Source organism: Erpetoichthys calabaricus, chromosome 2 (genome assembly GCF_900747795.2).
Source record: "Erpetoichthys calabaricus chromosome 2, fErpCal1.3, whole genome shotgun sequence".
NCBI classification, from domain to species: Eukaryota; Metazoa; Chordata; class Cladistia; order Polypteriformes; family Polypteridae; genus Erpetoichthys; species Erpetoichthys calabaricus.
In genome coordinates, this window is record NC_041395.2 from 285,826,937 (window position 1) to 285,849,773 (window position 22,837).

At 39.3% G+C, this 22,837-nt stretch overlaps 1 protein-coding gene across 3 annotated transcripts; it reads right to left on the reverse strand.

Annotated features, from left to right (window-relative positions):
- Nucleotides 1-340: 340 nt before the first annotated feature.
- st3gal7 (ST3 beta-galactoside alpha-2,3-sialyltransferase 7) lies at nucleotides 341-22,558 on the reverse strand. Of its 3 annotated transcripts, none has more exons than XM_051924006.1 (8): nucleotides 22,447-22,558; nucleotides 19,427-19,570; nucleotides 15,376-15,451; nucleotides 13,622-13,748; nucleotides 4,756-5,105; nucleotides 3,245-3,431; nucleotides 1,290-1,448; nucleotides 341-655 (listed from the first exon to the last, which is right to left on the reverse strand). In XM_051924006.1, the coding sequence occupies exons 3-8, from the start codon at nucleotides 15,411-15,413 to the stop codon at nucleotides 419-421; spliced, it is 1,098 nt and encodes a 365-aa protein (XP_051779966.1). In that variant the 5' UTR covers nucleotides 15,414-15,451; nucleotides 19,427-19,570; nucleotides 22,447-22,558; the 3' UTR covers nucleotides 341-418. The 3 variants fall into 3 exon arrangements, with proteins under 3 accessions (XP_051779966.1, XP_051779965.1, XP_028651523.1); XM_051924005.1 differs by having other exon boundaries at nucleotides 19,427-19,575; XM_028795690.2 differs by lacking the exon at nucleotides 19,427-19,570.
- Nucleotides 22,559-22,837: the final 279 nt, after the last annotated feature.

Below are 22,837 nucleotides of genomic sequence, written 5' to 3' on the forward strand. Positions count from 1 at the left end.
CCAGTGAATTATATTTCATTTGCCTTATGTGTACTGCAGATTAAAATGTAATTCACTGTAAAATGTCTTTTTCTGATATCAAAGTCCCTGATAAGTGAATGTTTTCTTTTTGATAGAGCTGAAGACGAAAGTGCAGTATTATTAACATTTGAATTTTATGTATATGCAATGCTTTCAGTAAAAAAAAAATGGTTTTTTGTACATTTATTTGAATACTCGTTTCTTAATTCCCTTTATTATGGACCAAAAGGTGGTCAGCAAACTGGACAGCTCAGACCCATAAACTTTTCTCAATATAGTTCATATAAAGCCTCATGGATTATTTTTTGTAAAGGAGGTATGTTTTTTGTTTTGTTTTGTTTTTTAAACATAAATATCAAATATACTGAAGTTGGCACAAACTGGAACAACAGGTTTACTAGCTGATACCACCAGACAGATCATTTATTGCCCTTGCATGAACAAGAGTTCTTAAGAAGATCTTTTCTGTTTCCACATCATGTATTGGCTGTACCTTCATTGCATCCATGCGCACTGTATCATAATAACGTAGAGGCACATCAGGTTGCTCGAGACTGTAGCCAAAGCCAGCCAAACTGACCTCATCACACAGTCTTATTGCTGCAATTACGGCAGTCATCCCTATAGTTGGAACCTGTTATTAAGCACAAGTACATTATTTCTTCTGCCAGAGAGAGGTTACATAGTTAAACTTTAATTTATCCTTTGTTGATAGCAGTTTCACTGATAATTAGACTTAATAATTAAATAAAAACAAAATAAATACCTTATATAATTAATCCAATAACAATATGGATTTCAGATTTGATTAACATTGTACAGTTACATTTTACTTTTAAAGTCTATCACAGCAGCTTTGACAAGCTTTTTACAGTGCTGGTGCATAGAACCAGTGTTTTTTATTGCCATTTCCTTTATGTTCTTTTTTTCTCATGACTTTAAATTGCCTGTAGAAAAACAGTTGAGTGTTGCAGCAGAGTGGAGTTAAATAATTAAAATATATATAAGTACTGTATGAATGTTAAATGTATCTTGACTTTAAAAAGGTAACTGATTTAAATTAACCAAAATTATGCAGCACTTACAGTGTAAATTGCTCTGAGAGTGCTAGTAAGAATTCTGTTTTCGTTTAGTTCATAGTGGTAGAACTAGATTAAAACTGAAGAAAACGTACCCTTGGCACAATTAAATAAATGTGAGCTACAATTCTGAAAATGTAAGTTGAAGTGCAAAGCATAGTTCAGTATTTACTAGTAGAATTTATTCACCTGAGAAAATGCAGTCATCATATTGTTGGGTTCTGGATATTGTAGAAGTTGCAGAGCTGTCTCAAGGATAATCTTGGGATTTAGGATTCGGAAATTCTCTGCTTTAATTGGAACAGATTCAACTACTGATTTCCAAAACCAAAGTTTGGTCCACCATCCCTGTAAAGAAGCATCAGATAAAAATCTTTAAAAATTCTGTTGACCAACAAGTTGCATTGTGCCTTTGCATTTAACAGTATCAGTTACTGAGCCACTGTGAAATGGAATAAAAACCTTTCCTTAGTAAATATTTATGAATATTTATCAAATTCAGTTAATAGGCTTGTTTCAGTAACAAGCACAAAGACCGTTTAGTTTTATTGGGTGTAGTGTTATTTCAGCTTGACTTACAAGAAACAACTTCAGTCCATTTTGATGTATTAACAGCAACTAGAATATAGCATAGCAATTCTAAACAACGATAGAGGAATGAAGTAAAATCAAATTCTAGATTCTTAATGTAATGCTGTTATTAAGTACAGTCTTATTTATGATTAGTGATGAACAAACACTTGCAGAGTTCATTTCACTGTGAAGGGCGGCACGGTGGCGCAGTGGGTAGCGCTGCTGCCTCGCAGTTGGGAGATCTGGGGACCTGGGTTCACTTCCCGGGTCCTCCCTGTGTAGAGTGCATGTTCTCCCCGTGTCTGCATGGGTTTCCTCCGGGCGCTCCGGTTTCCTCCCACAGTCCAAAGACATGCAGGTTAGGTGGATTGGCGATTCTAAATTGGCCCTAGTGTGTGCTTGGTGTGTGGGTGTGTTTGTGTGTGTCCTGCGGTGGGTTGGCGCCCTGCCTGGGATTGGTTCCTGCCTTGTGCCCTGTGTTGGCTGGGATTGGCTCCGGCAGACCCCCGTGACCCTGTGTTCAGATTCAGCGGGTTGGAAAATGGATGGATGGATGGATTTCACTGTGAATTCAACGAGATCACAGAAATGTTCAAAACTCCACCAAAGTCCACAAAATGCATTGAAGTCACTGGGGAAGGGGGAACTGAACTTATTTTAAGTGGATTATAATGTTGCAATGATCTTTTAAGTGTCCCTGAGGGCTAGGGAAGTGTATGCCATTGCCAACTATGGTGGATCGATTAACGTGGCCAATAATATGATCAAAATACAACAAATTGCCATAAACTAACAATAAGTAAATTAAATAGATAGATAATTGCGATCACAGAGCTCCAACCTTGTGGTACACGTGGGACTGGTGTGTTCCATTGTTTGAAGTCATGGATCTGGACGCAGCTGGAACATCTTGTTTGTTTCTTCTTTATATGTGCAAATGGTTCTCACTTTTTTCTTACATCAAGAAGAAAGGAATGCCTTTTAAATAGTGATGTGTTTCACTATTATTATTTTGCAGGGTTTTATCTGTTTTCTGATGAGGGGATTCTGCCCATAAGGCTTGTTTTCAGATTGTATCTGGTCACATGGCTAATTATGCATGTAATTTGGCCATGCTGTGCTATCCTGCCGGAGCACAGGGATGAGTGTTTTATATCCAGTAGCAGAACTTATGGTCCGTGAATGTGCCCCTCAAATGAAAATACTGCAATGTTTTTTTTTATCTAACGCATAAAGGATGAAAATGTGAGTAGAGATTGGGTTGTAACATAACGGATGCATATCGCCGACGGTCTTACATTAGGCATGCATGAAAGTTCTGCTCATGGCTGCCACAGTTCTATGCTGTCACCCTGGTCTCGCAAAACATCATGGGGCACTGGGGAAAAATATTCACCAAAGCCAGCCGCAAGATGAATTTCCAGGAAAATACTCCGCAAGCAAGGTCACCAGTGAACACGCCATATTCGCTGAGAAAACACTTTGTTGACTCTGGATCTGAAGTACTTCATCACAGTGGCATTTGCATTTGAATTGTACCTAATGTCAAATTCAGTTATTCAACTACTTACCAGTGTCTGTTTATTTACCATGCTGGAGAACCAGGCTAGGTCCACACTTTTGTAAATGGCTATGACAAGGAGGGTGTTGTTACTGTACTCTTTAGGGGACTTTGGGGCTCCTTCTGGATAGGTGAGGCGAATAGTTGTTCGTGAGCCAACATCTTCCTCAAAGTCAGTCACTGGCGCATCATTTAGTCTAAAATTAGTATAGATTAAATTAAGTCACAGGCTTTGTTTAACACATGGCCAATTAAAATAATGCTTGCGAAATAAAGCACACAGTCTAACCTAGCATGTGAGATGCCACAGAATTATATCTTTCAAGTATATGTGATGTGTCCATCATTGAGAGTGGCTTTAATTTGTGCTGTAAAAAGGAAAGTTCTGTAAAAAGAAACGTGTCAACATCGGGCACAATGCATAAACGAAAGCTGGCACTGCAGTCCATTATAAGGCACATGCACACAAATTTATACTGAGCTAATCAAGTACCATCTTGCCTGCCTTACATGCAAATCTGAGAAAACCACTTTATCCATAGAAAACCTCACATCGGCCTGCACAGAACATCCACACAGATAAATGTAAATTGTTAACAGACAAGTATTCAAGCACATTTTTTGGAGCTTTAAAGCAGCAGGGCTAATCATTGCTCCATCATAATTCTGTGTTGTCATTGGCTAAAGCTGCTTTGTTTCTGGATAAGTAGATATTTAATAAGCAATATTTTGTAAAGATTTCTAACAGCTGCAGAGCTTTATTAAATATTTATTTTAAAAAGTAACACATCATAAAAAAAATAAAAATAACATATGCTTGTTTACATTTTTCTTATAAAAAAACATTTTTTTTTACACCAGCATAAAGTGACCCTTTTTTCATTGCTCATATACTTAATTTTCCATGCACAGTTTAAAATAATCATTTTCTGACCACTGATGGTAAAGGCAGAATTACTGTAGTTAGGGTTTTGTCAATGCAACAATACTACTAGAACTACTGCTACTACTAAGGAAGACGCTTTGTCTGAACCTTGATATTTAACAACTTTTTTTTACTTCAGCTTTGGCAAAAGATCTGAGTTTAATTTGTGGTTGAACTATGATCTATTAAGCAATTTTAAGAACATCATTTTCCTATTCTCTGAGTAGGTAGCTAAGCAACATTAAATTCTGACATTTCAACTCAGATTAGTGCCAACTTCAAAAATCATACTGGAGACTTGCAAATACTGAAGAAATGCATCCTTATTCTTGTGCATTCCTGGCAAAAAGAGGACATTAACTTGCACTGTTTGGTTGTGGTAGATCCCAAATTATGGTAACACCAGCAATACACACTTCTTTCTCTGCATGAACTGACGGAGTTTACGACACTAACAACACATGCTAATGGTGGGAAGCATAACAAGAAGAGGATACATATTTATTTAAAAAGGAATCTGTACCATATGTAAAAGCCAGAAGTGTTCACACCAATCAGTCACGAGCCATGGAGTCTGTAAAGACGGCCTTACTCACCTAATGATGATATTGTGCCTGTCAATATGGCTACCAAGTTGGCTTCCGTGTAACACTCCTCCACTCCCAACAACTACACAGCGTTTGCAGGTTCTGCTGACCAGCTCAGGAGTTAAACTGGTGTGAGGAAGTCCTTGTAAGGCTTTAATAGCTAATTTTGTATTGCCTTTGAGGCCAAAAGGCGTCAGAAACTTATCTAGACCTGATTGAGTACTCCCAACATCATGCATTTGCAGGAACACTGGAACTACAGGAGTAAGCTTTACAGAATACAATTCTCTCAGCCTTGCTTGGCTCCACATTAGGCGACAGGGCTGATTTAGGAGCTCTGCTGAATGATTCAGCAACACCTGCAACAAGAAAGTAAGTAAAAAGTCACAAATCGGCAACTTTGCTAATTTAATTTGAAAATCAGCTAACCTTTTAACCCTTCTCTTATGGGGATGCTTTGTTGTTAGTTGTACGTTGATCTCTGTCTAGTCGTATGAACATGCAATACAGCATTGTGCTCACCATTCATTGAAATTTGTTAACTGCTTTAATACTTACTTTGAGATAGTAACTGCTGTAAAGGGCGATATATGAAAAAAAAAATGATTTGTATCTGTGCAATATGAAAGAATGGATTTCATTCTCTATAGCTTTTGAGTATTTTTCTCAGTTTAGCTTTGGAAGTAGTTGGGTTTCCTCACACAGTCCAAAGAGAGGATGTAATTTTAATTGTTCATTGTAATGGCTGTAAGCGCCTACAAGGATAGGGCTGGCATCTCAGCAGGGATGGAACGTGTGTTCTTGCCAGGATGGAAGGACAGATGAACTAGCCAGCTAGACAAGGCAACAACTTTGTGCCCGACTAGATGAATACAGTTGTTGGACTAGTGGAAGCCAGAAGCTAGGAACAGTTCCATCCCCCTTGGCATGTGGCAGTTGTCCTCTTGTGGTGTCCTAGTTTGGGCAGCCACAGTGATGCTTGGGAGTTGGACTCTGGAAATACAACCCTGTCGGGTCCCTGGGTGCCAGGAGTGGGTGCTGTCGGGGGAAGACTCCATGCTTTCCATATGACCTGGGAGTGCTTCCAAGAGGACTTACTGTGGCACCGGAAGTATTCCCGGGTCTGGCTTGAAAAGGAGCCTCACAGCAGGAAGTCAGAGTTGGGAGGTAGCGGGCAACATTCTTGGAGGAAGGAAGAATGGAGGAATTGGCAGAATTATTGTATTTAATTATTGATGTTTTGATGGGTGATTATTGTAAGGGTGTTTGAGATAAATAAATAAATTTAATTAAACTCAGAAACATGTTGGGCATTACAGTGTCTGAGGTGTGGGGCTCAGTGGTGTCCCCTTGTGGTTACTGGGTGTAGCATCCTATCAAGAACTTGACTGTAGTTACCCATGATTCATTGCTGGGTAAAGTGGATACAGAGCATGGATAATGAGTGAATGGGTGGTAGTTTTTTAATTCTTTCTTCTATTTTGAATAATTGGTACTGGATATTTCATCATTGTTGTCTGGTGGAAACTCTGAATATACATTATATACTGTTCGTGTGTATAAAATTTCAGTGACACCTGTCATTCATTTCTGACTGAGAACAAAACTAAATGAAAAAAGAACTGAATTTCATCTGAGCCACCATGAGGTCAGCTGTTTTACTGTTCTTGTGAGAAGCACTGCTTGCTTGAAACATTCGTTCACTTTCTGTGTGGATCCTCTTTGGGATCACGGATGTCTTTTATCTCGGGTATTCAAATCGAAACTGCTAAAACAGTTCAATAAATAAGTTCAAATCCTATGGCAGAAAATAGTCCTTTAAAACTGAGTTCCCAGTGCAACCCTTTTATTCTGGCATCTCCTCCCCTTATCCCATCTAGACCCTGCAGGAGGAGGAGATGCTCAACCAACAGATACAGACATCCAACTTCAACAGTTTCAGGTCTCTCAGCAGGGCTCACAATCCAGACCACATGACCACATTGCAGTAGTCCAGCCGAGAAGTGGAGGGCAGTGGTATGAGGAGTGAGGGAGGGGCGAATGCGATTAATATTACGTAGGTGGAAGTAAGCAGACCGGGTGATGTTATTAATGTGACATTGGAAAGATAGAGTACTGTCGAGGATGACACCCAGACTCTTCACCTGAGATGATGGGGAAACAACAGAGTTATCAATAATAAGAGAAAGATTATTGGTTTTGGATAATGATGATTTTGAACCAATGAGGAGAACCTCAGTTTTGTCACTGTTTAATTTAAGAAAATTCGAAGAAAACCAGGATTTAATTTCAGAAATGCAGTCAATAAGTGAGGGTGGTGGAAAAGAAGAGGTGGGTTTACTAGCAAGGTGAAAATTAATGTTATATTTGCGAAAAATACTGCCAAGAAGAAGAAGGTAAATAGTAAAAAGAAGAGGCCCCAGGACAGAGCCCTGTGGCACACCAGAAGTAACAGCGGTGGGTTGGGATGTGAAGGTTTTAAGCTGTATGAACTGAGTGCGGCCTGAGAGTGTGAGTAATGCCAATCAAAGATAATCTATTAAGGAGAGTGGTATGACAAATAGTATCTAAGGCAGCACTCAGATCAAGGAGGATGAGAATAGTGATTAGACCAGAGTCAGCAGCCATAAGAAGGTCATTGGTAATTTTAACAAGTGCCGTTTCTGTACTATGAAGAGGGCGAAAACCAGACTGGTATTTTTCATATAGATTATTGTGAGATAAGTGGGTGTGAAGTTGGGTAGCTACTATTTTTTCAAGAATTTTGGAGATAAAGGGCAAGTTAGAAATGGGGCAAAAATTATTGAAATTAATAGGATCAGCACCAGGTTTTTTTTAGTATTGGGGTTATAGCAGCAGTTTTAAAAGATGATGGAATAATACCAGTAGTAAGAGAAGAGTGAATGATGGCAGAAATGAGAGGGACTAAAGAGGGGAGGCAGGCTTTAACCAGAACTGTAGGCAGGGGGTCCAGCTGACAAGTAGATGACTTGGATTTGCAGATGAGATCTGAGATTTCAGAGGAAGTGGGAAGCTGGAAAGAAGAGAAAGAGTGAATAGGTGAGTGTAGTTCAGAAGGAATACAGAGACAATCTGGACCAAGGTGCTGATGTATCCTTTGGATTTTCTCATTGAAAAAAACATAAGAGAATTACAGAAAGCAGTTGAGTAAAGGTGAGATGGTAAAGAGTCTGGGGGTTGTGTAACATTATTAAGTAAAGAAAACAAAGACTTAGTGTTACCTGTATTACAAGTAATTAACTGAGTGTAATAATTAGATTTGGTTTGGGCTATACAATCCTTGTAATAGAGTAGATGATTTTTATACATCTCTTTGTGGACAAAGAGTCTTGATTTTTTAAACAACCTTTCAAGTTGCCTGCCCTTAGCTTTCAGAAGCCGAAGTTCAGGCGTAAACCAGGGGGCAGAAAAAGAAAAAGAAACAGATCTGGTTTTTAGCGGAGCCAGAGAATTAAGAATACCATTAAGACAAGTGTTATAATACTGTATGAGACCAGTTCTATGGGAGTGGATAAATTATAAAAGTCCATTTGGGAATCAATTCTAGAAAACAGCAAATTCAAGTTAATATTCTTAATGTTACGAAAGGCTATGAGACGTGGAAGCTTAGGAACAGAAAGGGTAAGTTTGGCATTGAATGAAAGAAGAAAATGATTGGTTATAGTGAGTTCATCTGCTGTAAGATCAAAAGGAACAACACCAGAGCAGCAGATCAGGTCCAAGATATGTCCTTTACAATGGGTAGGAACATCAGTGTGCTGCTGGTATCCAAAACTCTCCAGGCAAGATAAAAAGTCTCTAGTGACTCTAGTGAGTGGAGGCGGAGAAGAAGGCATTTGGAAGGCCTGGACTTTGGGGGAGTTTTGGGGTTGTGTGTCAGTTTTGTACATAAGAGTATTGTAAATAAATGTGTGTTGGGTGTACTAATGACGTCTACCTGTCTGTGTACGGGCTGCTTTCCACAATATATATGTACACTCACCGGCCACTTTATTAGGTACCCCGTTCAAGTGCTTGTTAACTCAAATATCTAACCAGCCAATCACATGGCAGCAACTCAATGCATTTAGTCTTGTAGATATTGTCAAGACAACCTGCTGAAATTCAAACCAAGCATCAGAATGGGGAAGAAGGGTGATTTAAGTGACTTTGAACGTGGCATGGTTGTTGGTGCCAGATGGGCTGGTCTGAATATTTCAGAAACTGCAGATCTACTGGGATTTTCACACACAACAAAATCTAGGAGGAGTGGTTGCCGGATAGAAACCGGTAAATGCCAGAAGTGACTCTACTCCGTCGGGCCCTTGAGCGAGGCCCTTAACCTGCTATTGCTTCATCCTGGGTATGACACTAACATGTACCCAGATCCACCAACTTACAGGGAAACCTAGGGGTTGGTGGCAGGATTGGCACCCTAGCCACCATAACTGTTTCACCCAATCCAGGTGGTTTGTCACCGTTCTGCTCCCAAGCTCTGGAATTCATTACCTGCAGAGCTCCGAAGCATCAAATCATATTCATTTTTCAAATGCAAACTTAAAATGCCTCTGTTTAAAATGGCTTTTTCTTTTTCCTTCTGATTATAGTGGTTTTGTTTGGTTTTAATTTTTAGATTTTCTGATGTTTTAAGTTGTTTATAATTGTGCCTTTTATTTATTTATTTATTGTTTGTTCGGTGTCCTTGAGTTCTCTGAAAGACGCCTTGTATAAATAAAATGTATTATTATTATTACTCCTCTCCACCAAGCTCTGTCCATCTCCTCTCCCGACTCCAGCCACTGAACGGAGGGAGGCGGCCCCTTTTATAATCACCCGGATGTGCTCCAGGTGCCTCCCGATAATTTTCCACGGCACTCCCCAGTGTGGCGGAAGTACCGGCTGCGCACCCGGAAGCACACCGGGTGTGCTTCCCTCCCAGCACGGTGCGGCAGAAGTACTGAGGACCAGGGCTTTCCAGGCATCAAAGCGCCCCCTGGCAGTGACCACGGGCCCCTACAGGGTTGAGCTTTGGGTCCCCAAAGCCACCAGGGTGGTCGCCCCCTCACGGTCTGAAGGAGGCGTAATCCCTCCTCTGGTCCTTCTGGGCATCCCGGCTGGGTGCCACCCCCAGCCGCTTGCCACAATATATATATATATAATTAAAAAAACCTTGCAATGATACGAGACCTTTTTCCTGTGACGAGATGTGATCTTTTGAAGAGAGACAGAGAGACACTTTCACGTCCCGCGAGACGGACAAGTCATGTCATACTTACAACCTTTGGAAGCAAGTGCCGTGATGCACATGCAGAGCAAGTTAGAGATAATAGAAGTAGGAAAATTCAAAAGTCCCAAAAAAAATGAGAGTAAAGATCGCATTAGCGCAAACAAACAGAAAATATTACTCAGTGAAATAACGGAAGAATAAAAAGAGATAGAATAGTGTTTGAGGATGTCTAGGGGACAAGAGAGACAAGGCAGTGAGACAAATAGTAGGACAGCTGCTGTACAGACTTTTAAATGTTTGAAGCGCCGCACAAAATGCAGATCACGCGGCACAGCAACAGCAGCAATCCAGCAGCTGATCGAGCAAAGAGGAGGTAAAAAAAAAAACAACTGTTATTTGTTTCCCATATTATCACCGTTTAAGAGGGGTTTCAGAGGAGCGACCAAGACTCCTCGGGGTGCGTTCAGAAACCCCCTCTTCACAATTGCGCGTAGTGCTGGTGGGGGGAAAGGGGTTGGCGAGCAAAGAAAGCAAGGAGCAAAGCCCCCTAGTGTGTGTGTATATATATATATATATATATATATATATACATCCACTCCTTTGATCGTTTTCATATTTTATTGTTATACAGCATTGAATCAAAGTGGATTTAATTTGTCCCTCTCTTGACCCTGATCAACATAACATGCCATTTTCTAAGCCTGCTTAATCCTGAGCAGGGTTATTGAGGGCTGGAGTCTATCCTAGCAAGTATTGGGCACAAGCCCAAAAAAATCCCTGGAAAGGACACTAGTCCATCGCAGGGTGAACACACTCACGCACTCAACACACACCCACCAGGGCCAATTTAGAGACCCCATCCACCTAAGCTGCGTGTCTTTGAACTGTGGGAGGAAACCCATGCAGGCGTGGGAAGAGCATTCAAACACCACACAGGGAGGACCTGAGACATGAATCTGATGTTACTGTGAGGTAGCAGTTTTACCACTGCACCACCATGTCCCCTTCCTGAATAACATGTTGAAGAGAAAGCAGATCTCTGCAAAGGAATCTAAATAATTATAAATATAAAACACAAAAAAATGGGGCGGCACGGTGGCGCAGTGGGTAGCGCTGCTGCCTCGCAGTTGGGAGATCTGGGGACCTGGGTTCGCTTCCCGGGTCCTCCCTGCGTGGAGTTTGAATGTTCTCCCCGTGTCTGCGTGGGTTTCCTCCGGGCCCTCCGGTTTCCTCCCACAGTCCGAAGACATGCAGGTTAGGTGGATTGGCGATTCTAAATTGGCCCTAGTGTGTGCTTGGTGTGTGGGTGTGTTTGTGTGTGTCCTGCGGTGGGTTGGCGCCCTGCCCGGGATTGGTTCCCTGCCTTGCGCCCTGTGTTGGCTGGGATTGGCTCCAGCAGACCCCCGTGACCCTGTGTTCGGATTCAGCGGGTTGGAAAATGGATGGATGGATGGAAAAAAATGGTTTTAGTAATCACAGAATTAACTGAATGGTCATCACCTCTCTGTAGTTAAGGGGTTTGAATTGGTTGCAGTTTAAACACACCTGTATGTCGAAGGTCAACCTTGTGGTGAGTCAGTATTTTGGCTTAACCTACAAAATGAAGATAAAAGAACGCTGCCAGCAACTCACAAGCCACAGGATGGCGATAAGGACATATCCAAATCACTGAATATCAGTTGGAGTACAGTTAAATCAGTCATCAAGAAATGGGCAGAGAATGTCACAGCTGTAAACCTGCCTAGGCAGGCCATTCATAAAAACTGAGTGATTGTGCAAGAAGAAGATGAATGAGTCAGGCCACCAAGGGACCTCTTAGAACTCAGAAAGAGTTAGAAGCTACAGTGAGCAACAGTTGGTGAGTACTTCATCCGTCAAGGCTTTATGGGACAATGACCAAAAAAAACACTGATTTACAAAAAAATAAAATAAAATGCACAAGATCTCAGCTAGAGTTTGCAAGAAGGCACATGGAAGGTTTACATTCTGATGAAAGCAAAATTGAGCATTTTGGCCATCAAACGCACACTATATTTGGAGTAACAAACACTGCACATTAGCAAAAACACACCATCCCCAATGTGAAGCATGGCGATAGCAGCTTCATGCTGTGGGGATGCTTCTCTGCAGCAGGAATTTGAAAGGATTTTAAGGATAGTGGGAAAAATGAATGCAGGAAATACAGGGAATTCATGGAGGAAAACCTGATGCCGTCTGCAAGAAACCTACACCTTGGCAGACGATTTGCTTACCAGCAAGATTAGGACACTAAGCATAGTCAAAACTACACAGAAATGGTTTGAAAACAATATTCTATTATGTTCTATTAATATTCTATCATGTTTATGTTTATGTCTAATATTATTAGTATTCTATCAATGTTCTATAATATTCTAATATTATTAATATGCTAGAATGTTCTATATTTTTCTATTATGTTCCATTAATATTCTATCAATGTTCTATTCGAGGTCAAGTCTGAGTCCAGATTTCAATCCAAATGAGATTTTTTTAAAGAATGTGAAAAAGTATAAATATGGGAAACTGTCAAAGGTGCATCTACTAAATAATGACTACATGTGTAATTAATTATTTTGTGTTTTATATTTGTAATTAGTTTCAATCACTTTGCAGTGATCTGTTTTCACATAGTGTCAAATATAAAATGTGATTCAATGTTATATAATTAAATGGGAAAACTTCCAATGGGGTGAATACTTTTTATAGGCATTATATTTGACAGAAATAATGCTAAACTGTTTTCCCGGCAGCCTAGACAGTGGGCTGATTTTTTTCATACTTGCTTGTGGATAAACTTCATTTACTGGACTGCAAGGCATTGCACTTAGACACGCTTTTATTGAAGTTTTCTGTGTTCTCTCCATTTGTGTGTAATGTTTCTTCTCTTGCAGGGGTAAACTAAGCTTTGAATTATTTTATGATCTTCCAGTGTAGTAAACACTACACTAACAATCAAAATTTAAAGAATAATCAAAAATTGTTTCTTTGAAATATTGATGACTGTCACTATTGAAAATTTAAAGTCATAGTAGTTGTTGATATGATTACTGTTCTACTAGAATGTTTTAAAAAATAGCAAAGATAAAAAGAAAGTCATTCATTGGAAAACTACAGTGATCAAAATTAGGGAATGATTACAACTGTATTTTAAAAGAAGCCTGCAGATGAATTCTCTTTTTCACTCTTTTTGACGATTACAACATTCTAAACTTGTTAGAAGTGTTGAGGCCCTAGCTTTCAATAACTTTGGCCTATCTGTGCCCACAGCACATGAGCGCTTCCTTGGACTGCACTGGCTTCATTTTTAAATTGGGCTCCAATTGGAAAACCAAAAGAAATGTAACCAATTGTATCATAAATGTTGTAAGTCGCATTGCATAAAGGTGTCAGCCAAACAAGTAAATGTATGTGTAAATGTTCCACTCACCTTCCAGCTGCTTCCACAAGTTGCTAACTGCAATACCCTTTTTTGTAGCTTTCCACCTTGTGTTTATGTGATATGTTTTCTGATGCTGCTCTGTACGCCACTCCTGGGATGCTTATTACCTTGTAACTGTGCTGTACTATTGGACAGGATTGGCCATGTCAGGGAACTAAGCAGACTGCTGTGCTGAAGTAGAGTCGTACCTCATTGAGTTGGCGTTCTTTCATGTATTTTCTCCAAATAATTTTCTGCCTTGGGAAATAAACAGGGTACAGCAAAGCCAGGTAACATCCAATCAGAAGAACAAAGGCCCATGTCAAATTGTACCTCCTATTAAAGAAATGCACAGTATTGTAATTTATCATGCATGGTAGAAAAGTTGAAGATATTAAATGTGTAAATTGTGTGTCAATGAAAAGCTGGTCCAAATAAATTGTAGTGGAAATTGTTTAGTCCTAAATCAGAGAACTCTTAGGTATTCATCTTACCCACCCCGGTCCAGTGGATTTTGTCTAGATTGAATATTTTGAATTTTTTTAAGTTGTTTTGATGTTTCTTGGAAACATTTGACAAAATCAATTCTCATTTTCATCATTCACCTGAGCAGCTTCAAATCTTTAATTTCTACAGAAGTTAATGAGAAGTCAAGCAAAATGACACCTTTTATTGGCTAACTAGAAAGATTACAATATGCGAGCTTTCAAGGCAACTCAGGCCCCTTCTTTCAGGCAAGATGTAATACAAAAACTGGACTTCCCTGTGTTTGCATAGACACTAGGTGTGGAGGGTTAGCCCGAACATGAACAGGCAGACACTGAATGTCTCAAAAATACACCCTTTATTCACAAAAGTCCTGCACAAAACACAGTGCCCCTGCACCAAACACCCTTCAAAAGAGCCTCTCTCTCGTTTGTGGTCCTTCTTCCACCGCAATTACTCCTCTCCTCCGAGCTTTGTCTTCTCCCTCCCAACTCTGGCTCTCCTACTCGAGGGAGGCGGCCTCTTTTCTCGTCACCCAGATGTGCTCCAGGTGCCCTATGACGGTCTTGCGGTGGCACTTCCTGGTGTGACAGAAGTGTTGACATCCAGGGCTCTTCAGTCCTCGGGGTGCCCCCTCGTGGTGACCATGGGCCCCAGTACGGTTGAGCTTACATGCTCGGTTCCTGCATACAGACCAGGGCGCCTGCCCTCTCGTGGGCTAGGGGAGGTGTAGTCCCTCTCCTGGTCCTTCCACTGTCCGCCACACAAGACAAATAACAACATTGGAAAACCTTTAAGTGAGACATCTTAAACACAGGGAACTCCAGTTTTTGTATTACATCTTTCCTGAAGAAGGGGCCTGAGTTGCCTCGAAAGCTTGCATATTGTAATCTTCTTAGTTAGCCAATAAAAGGTGTCATTTTGCTTGACTTCTCACTACATTCATAATGGTTAACACGGTACAACACCCTAGAATTTGACTCATTCCCAAATATGCCCTGTGACTGCAACATTTTGAAGACTCTGTATATGTTCTGTGAGACACAATGGGGCAGAATTTTAGATTGGAAAGTAGCTGAAGAGACTAGATAGAATTAAAACTGAAAAAAAAAACTAAGGCAAGTTCCAAAACCTAAAGCAGTTTGCAGTTTACATTAACACATGAGAGAGGTTTGTTTTTACGTATATCTAGAACCTAGGACAAGGGTCATGTTCTATAGATCTGAGAATCCAGTGGTAGCAACAGGGGAGTCATTGCCAACAAGTGTTACAATATGGAGATGTATGCGATCAGAAATGGAAGGGAAAATGAACAAAATAACTTTCAAAATTCAAAACATTACCAATAACAAAATTAGTAACAAAGTGGAGAAAATGAACAAAGAAGAAAATGTCAGATTTATAACATAACGTGCCCTTTGTTTAATTTTTGTATGTTATCTTCTTTAATTCGGTTCACTGTATCTGTTAAACCCACCTGCTAATAAAGAAATCTTTCTGCTCAACAGCTTCCATTCCACAGCTCTCATTCTATGGCCTTTCTGTCTTTTAGTCTGTAAAAGAAAACAAAATTGCTTCATCAAAAAAATCATTCATTTGTCCATGCGGCCATTTTCAGAGCCCATTATCTATAGAATATTGGTAAATGCCTCTATAATTCTGTTACTTTTAGTGCCCAAGAATGTGTTGTTAACGAGGCAGAAGCAAGTAATTAACATCAGTTACTACAAGATGGATTTATCATCGTTCTGTCAGGGCCGTTAAACGCAGCTGCCTTTCTGCTCCAGAGGTCAGTGTTCGACTCTTTGCTAGTCATTGTTACTGTGGCGTTTGCCCGTTATTCTCATGTCTGTGTTCATTTTCACCAGGCTGTCTGGTTTTCCTTCTACACAGAAGGTCGAAGACACGAAGAGAAGGGAGCTCAGTGATTTCACTTTATTTCACATCATCACTTGTGAGATCTTACAATTTATATCTAAAAGTGTGCTGTTATTTGCTTTGACAACATAACTAACTTCATAAATTTCTATAGAGTTTAATTTTCAATTAATGTTTTAATTTTTTATTAATGTACTTAAAAGTAAGTATATTGCTGTCACCAAATTGTACTTTCAGAATAACCTTCATTTGTGTTTGCTAGATGGTTCACCCATTAGTGTTAGTTGAGATCAATTAAATAAAAAAAGCATCATATATATATAGGATACGGAAAATTTCAACTATTTGATGGTTGAAATTTTAAAAAATAGATAACTGTCATCATTGCTTGCTAATTAGTATCCCTTATTTTCAAGTAAGACAGTGAATTGTTTGCATGATTAGAATGTATTCTCATTAAATCATTTGCAGTCATCAATACTTTAAAATAATCCTTTATGTTTATTCGGCAGCAGCAGGGAATGGGTCACGGAGTTGTAAAAGAAATGCCAAGCTAATGCATATCATGGCTAAATTAGCTCAAACACTGCCTTACTATTAAATGGGAAACTAAGAGGTCCAAAAATGAAAAAGTCATGTGATAAGCTCTTCAAGATTTAATCAAGTCAAGTCAAGTCGGGGAGCATGCACTGGTAAAGCGCATTGCCTCACCCACCACACGACAAAACAACTCGTGATCCCGGTTGGCAACCCCCCAGGCAGACACGCGATCCAGTCCCACTCTCCAGAAATGACCCTCTATCTGCCGCAGCCAGGTGTTACGTGGGCGATCCCTTGGCCTGGTCCAGCCACTCGGGCCCCCAACAATGAGGATCCTGCGAGACAAATCACCCTCGGGAAATCACGCCACATGGCCGTAGTGCCGTAACTGACGCTCCCTCACAATGCAGGTAATGTGCCTCATTCGGGACTCCATGAGCAACACACAGTCAAACCAGCAGGACCCAAGGATTTTCCGGAGAGACACAGTACCAATGGAGTCCAGTCTTCGTCTCAGGTCACTGGATAGTGTCCATGTCTCACAACCATATAATCCAACATTTAATCACTAGTAGGAAATTCAAGGGTCAGCAATCCCCAAACCAAATGCCATTTCTGGTGTGCATCAGCTAGCAAAATAAACAGGAACATAATGTTTCAGGGCTTTTAAGAACAATTCTTAGCATTAATGCAGGGTACGCATTTACAATTAACATATTTAACTGAACATGCAAGATTACAGGTATAAAACAAGCTTTGTTTTTATACATCCAGACAAGCATAAGGTTTTTTAGAGTATGTCCATATTTTAAGTTAAATTCCCTGAAATGTTTAATATTTTTACATCAGTTGTGGTGCTTTATACATTTTTTAATCTCACATGTATCAAAAGAGGGTCAGAGATGCATAATTTATGGCTGCATTGGACTTAAACCTGGAAACAACCTTATACCGTGCAATAGTTTATCACAGAGTAGTGGAACCAAGATTTAGAAATGCTGAAATGGATAAGTATTGCTGAAGCAGAAATACCCAAAATTCCTTAAACACATCAAAAAAATCACAAAATTCTGAAGGAAGTGAGTTCACAGTCTTTCACTTTGTTATTGGCAGGGTGAGGAAACTCTTCACTTTTCGGAATTTTGTCATGGAAAGGCCCACGACAAATGTTTTTTCACTCTCAGGCGAATTGCCAAACTCAAACCAATTCTGGAATCAGTAATCCATGCATTCATTACGTCCCGGCTCGACTATTCTAATTCCTGCCTATATGGTATTAGTAAAGCCACTCTTTCTAGACTCCAATTGGTTCAAAATGCGGCTGCAAGGCTTTTAACTGGAAGCAGCAGAAGCCAACACATTACACCGATTTTAAAAACCCTACACTGGCTGCCGGTTAGCTTCAGAATTGATTTTAAGATACTCCTCTTAACCTATAAGGCACTAAATGGTCTAGCCCCTGCCTACTTGAGTGTCTTGCTCCATCGTCACAATCCCCCTTGTGTTCTTAAATCTGCAGATCAGCTGCTCCTAACCGTTCCCAAAGCCCGTTTTAAAGTTCGTGGTGAAAGGGCCTTTTCCGTCTGTGCACCCAGGCTCTGGAACTCCTTACCTTTAGTGGTTAGGCAAGCCGCTTCAGTCGCCACATTCAAATCAAACCTAAAAACGCACTTCTTCACATTGGCTTTTAATTCTTAACCTGTCTTATTTCCACTTGCTTTTTGCTATTTCTCTGTTTTATTGGGTCCCCTGACCTGTTTTTAGTGTCTCTGTTTTAATTCTCTCTTAATGTTTGTTTTTAATATTTTGCTTTTAGTCTTGCTTGTTTTAACTGTACAGCGCTTCGGTCAGTTGTAATGCTGTGTTTTTAAGCGCTTAACAAATAAAAATGGTATGGTATGTTAATTGGGAAAAGTAAATAAGCAGAACATCTCCTTCATGCCCATCATAATTAAAATGAACATCTATTTATGCAAATTCAAACATTTCCACAAAAATTGAATGTTTGTTTTAAAAAAAATTCAAAAAGGTGTAAAGAATTTCAAAACTATTTTAAAAAATAAGCATTACCTTGTGTAGGTGGCACACGGGATGGACAGGCATCCCGCCAAGGAGTTGGTAAGATCCCTTACCCGGACGGGTGGCTCCAAGTGAACAGAAAGGACATGTGCATAATACCTTCCCTGGTCGGGATAAAAGAAGATGGGGAAGGACTGTCTTTGAGGGATGTTTATTCTCTCTAAGTGCTAGATTGCAGCATCATTCCAATTTGGCCCCCATTTTGGAACCAGCATGGAATTCTGGGAGTGGTAGTCCAGCAGCACAGCTCTGCAGTGGTCCATGGGTGCCGCAAGAGGTGCTCCCTGCTATTTTGGACTTCCGTTTGACCCGGGATTACTTCCAATGGGCAGCAGCCCTGGCACTGGAAGTATTCCCAGATCCTCAATAAAAGGGACCACTCTCCCTTATCCAGGCGAGTCAGAGTTGGAAGGAAGGAAGGCAACACTCGTCTGGAGGAGGGTAGTGCAGTGAAGATAGGAGAAATGAATTGTGGAGAGATAACTTGTGCGTTTTGTGCTTCATTTGGAGGTATTTCTGTAATAAACACACATTTATTTGAACCCGGGACTGTGTTTGTGTGGTCGTGTTTGGGGTTTGCTGTTCACTGGCACCCCAGTTCCATCACACTAGATTGGGAAAAAAAATATCAGCCTTTGGCCAACACTGAATTGGGCATCTTGTGATGAGCTGAGTGTTATAAATATTGAGTCACTGGAAAGAACATTATGTTGGTGCTTCGGTATCAATGCAGAAACCTTTAGAAATTAAAAGGTATTATGCTTAGATGCTTGGCTAAGATTTAAGTAACTTGATTTTCCTTAATTGTACTAATGTATATACTAGTAAACTGATTTATTTTCCTATTTAAAATGACTAGAACACAATAATATTAGCTATTAGTTTCCCTAGAAAAGTCCATACCAAAGCAAAGTCTATTTGCTGTTGGATTTTACTTAGCATCACTTGATTTTCACCTTATTCTTTGTCTGTATGTTATCTTTTTGGCTGTACCCTGCTGTTTCTGTTTGTTTTGCCATACTTATGCATACTTTTATGGCTTTGTTGTATTATATGGGTTTCCACTGAGGACCAAGTCTTTTCTTTACACAGGCCAACAACGTCTAGTAAGGTCAGTGAGTTTGCACTTTTCATGGACTGCCATCCTATCCAAAGTTGTTTTCTGCTCTGAAGCCCTGTGCTGGCGAAAATAAGAGGTCCAGTTAAAGGTATGTTTAAGAGCCGTTCTTACTGAGTTAATGTTAAATTTGTGTTCGGAGATAAAAAATTTGACAAATGAGAGGCGACCATTCAGTCCATCAATCTCGATTGTTTAGTCAGCAGCTAAGCTGTATCAATATCCCATCCAGATACTTCGTAAAGGTTGTCAAGGCCACTACATGTCTCGATGGCTTCCTCCCAATTCTTTGAGTAAAGATGTGCTTCCTGGCTGCAGCCCAACATGCACTTCCCCTTTATTTCAAAGTGGTATTTGTTAAGATAAATGTTGATACATAGAATACATAAATAGATAAAGGAATGTTCTGCCTTGTACCCTGTAAGCAGACATGTAAGTGGAACAGCCCAGCTATCTTACAATGATTCTGTGTAATAGCAAATGTATTTTCAAGTGCATTTGAAAATGGCAAGATACAGTATACAGTTTTCTGACCATATACATTAAGGTATTTATTGTAGTGTACATAACACCCTCATGTATTACCAATAATATGGAAGCCTAAAACTTACTTAATAAGAAACCCTTTCGTTTTTTGTGTGTTTCTGGATATTTCTCTTCGTTTGTGTGAACTGTGTTTACTTTGAATCTTACTAAAAAGGCTGAAAAAAAAAAATACCTGAACTGTGGAGTTTTTTGTGTATACGTCATGCTCAGTGCTTGAACCCTGACATTTCTGTAACTGTGTAACTTTGTAAAAATCAGAAAAATGCAACTATAGTGTGTTTGCAAAAAAAAAAGTGTGGTCTCCACACTGCAAAAAATACCAAAGCAAAACAAAACATGAAAATTGAGTTGTTTTGCTTGTATTTAGCAAAGAATCTACAAATGGGATAAGCAATATTTACTTGACAAGAATAAGATAAATAATCTTAAACATAGATTTTTTTTGAAAATTCAGTAAATCTTAGAATAAGCAAACCCACAATATAATGGCTTGATATAAAAACTTTTCACTTGCTTTCACTTTCACCTGTACCTCTTAAATTTTTCTGTAAAACTTTTATCACAAAAAACTTTGCAAAAGTGCTTAGTCCAAAGCATCGTAAAACATATTAGACACTGTGAAAGATGTCATGATGAAAATACTGCACATTTTGAATAATCCATCCATTAATTCATTTGTGTTATCTCATTTGTAGGGGTGTTAGAGCTTATGAAGCACAAGGCAGGGACCAACCCTAGATGAGCCTGGAAAAAAGTTTTATTTAAGATATTGTCCCTTTATTCATTAGGACTACAAAGGTAATATAGGGGCCGTTATGAATAGCAAAGGATGTTTAATTGATTAAAATACAATAAGTTTTGCATGTATAATAAATTACAGTATATGAAATGAAGATTGAATGTTGATTATAATTGGCAATATTTAAAATAACTGCTGCTTGGATACAGCACTAACGCTCCTATGTACAAGAAAAGCTCACTATAAAACAAACTGTAAAAAAACAAGGATTTTTAGATTAAAAGAAGATGGTATGTAATATAACAGACAATAAAATAAGTAGTCATTAATTGTATGTTTTTTAAAATGTGGTATGTAAAAAAACATTGATTTGAAATTATATTTTTAGTTTAGACCAAAGTAACACAGTCTTTACTGCTAAAACGAATATACATTGTAAAAGGATGAGTTAATTTGGAAAGGCTTTGTATTAAATAAAGACTAATTAGCTGATAGCAGTTTGCTTACTCTGAAGGGTGATTGAAAAATAAAGAAGAATTGAATCTGATAAGTCCTCCCTTTGTGGAGTTTGCATGTTCTCCCCATGTCTGTGTGGGTTTCCTCCGGGTGCTCTGGTTTCCTCCCACAGTCCAAAGACATGCAGGTTAGGTGCATTGGCGATCCTAAATTGTCCCTAGTGTGTGCTTGGTGTGTGGGTGGGTGTCCTGTGGTGGGCTGGCACTCTGCCCGGGGTTTGTTCTCTGCCTTGCGCCCTGTGTTGGCAGGGATTGGCTCCAGCAGACCCCGTGACCCTGTGTTAGGATATAGCGGGTTGGATAATGGATAGATGGATGGATGAATCTGATAAGATACCAGTGTGTTTGCAGTATAAGGTATAAAAATGAAAAACAATTATACGAGATAAAGTAGTACATTTTATGAGATGCTTCATTATTTGATAACATTAATATTAAAAAATAGTCATTAGTTGTATATTATGAGATGGTATCATCTGAAAGGTGGCATGAAAAATGGACTGATTATCTGAGATAAAATAACGTTCACTAAGACAGGCATGAAACAAGACAGAGGTAGCATTGTGCTCATTATGCCACTTATTACAAAAAGTAAACTGTACATTGACAGAAGATGTCCCTCACTAAGAAAGTGCAATATTAAGCATGATTTGTAAAACCTTTGAGAGACACTATATAAAGATTAACTAGTGGATAAAGAGAAAATGCAGAAGTAAAACAATATTTCATAGTTCATAAATGATCTACAGAATGTGCCAGGGTCAGTAAGATCTACATTTTAATCATTAATTGAACATTTTGAGCAGTGCTTCAGCTGACCTGTGGTTATGTTGTGTCCTGCTTGCCAAGAATGAATCTCAAATTACATTACCTAAAGACTTTGATCTTAACAAAAAAGAAATGGGCAAAACTAAATTTCTGATATATTATTTAGTGTTAGCACAACAGTAAGTCTTTATGTGTTATAAGAGGAATGTTTTGCAGTATATCTGTTAATGTGCTGATGCTTAAAGCTCAACTAACTGTATGACTCCCTGAACAGTTTCTAGTTCAGCTTTATTGTCAAATGTACGGAGTATATTCTTATTTGCATGTCTGACCAATCTGCAACATTTTCTGTCTAAAGTTCCTTACCTTAGTTTCCAGAGTACATCAGGAAGAAAAAAAGGAACATGATGACAAAGAAGAGATGAACTTCATAGTAGATGGCAGAGTAAAGTCATGGCTGCAGACTCTGCCGTTTGTGTACCTGAGAAAGATAATTAGGAGGACTTTGATCTTTACGCACCATTGGCGAGGAAGAGAATAAACATGGAGGTAGTCATGGAGGGCCCATTGTTATCTACAGATGAGTGACTAAATCAGTGCTGCGTCTGTGGAAAAAAAACAAGAGAAAAATACACATTAATGACAAGATTTCAGTTTCACATTCCTGTGGGTTTTATTTTAGTCATTTTGTGAATTTTAAGAATTAAATCAAACTACTTGGTTTGAGTTATTCTGTGCCCACAGTTTTCATCTTTGA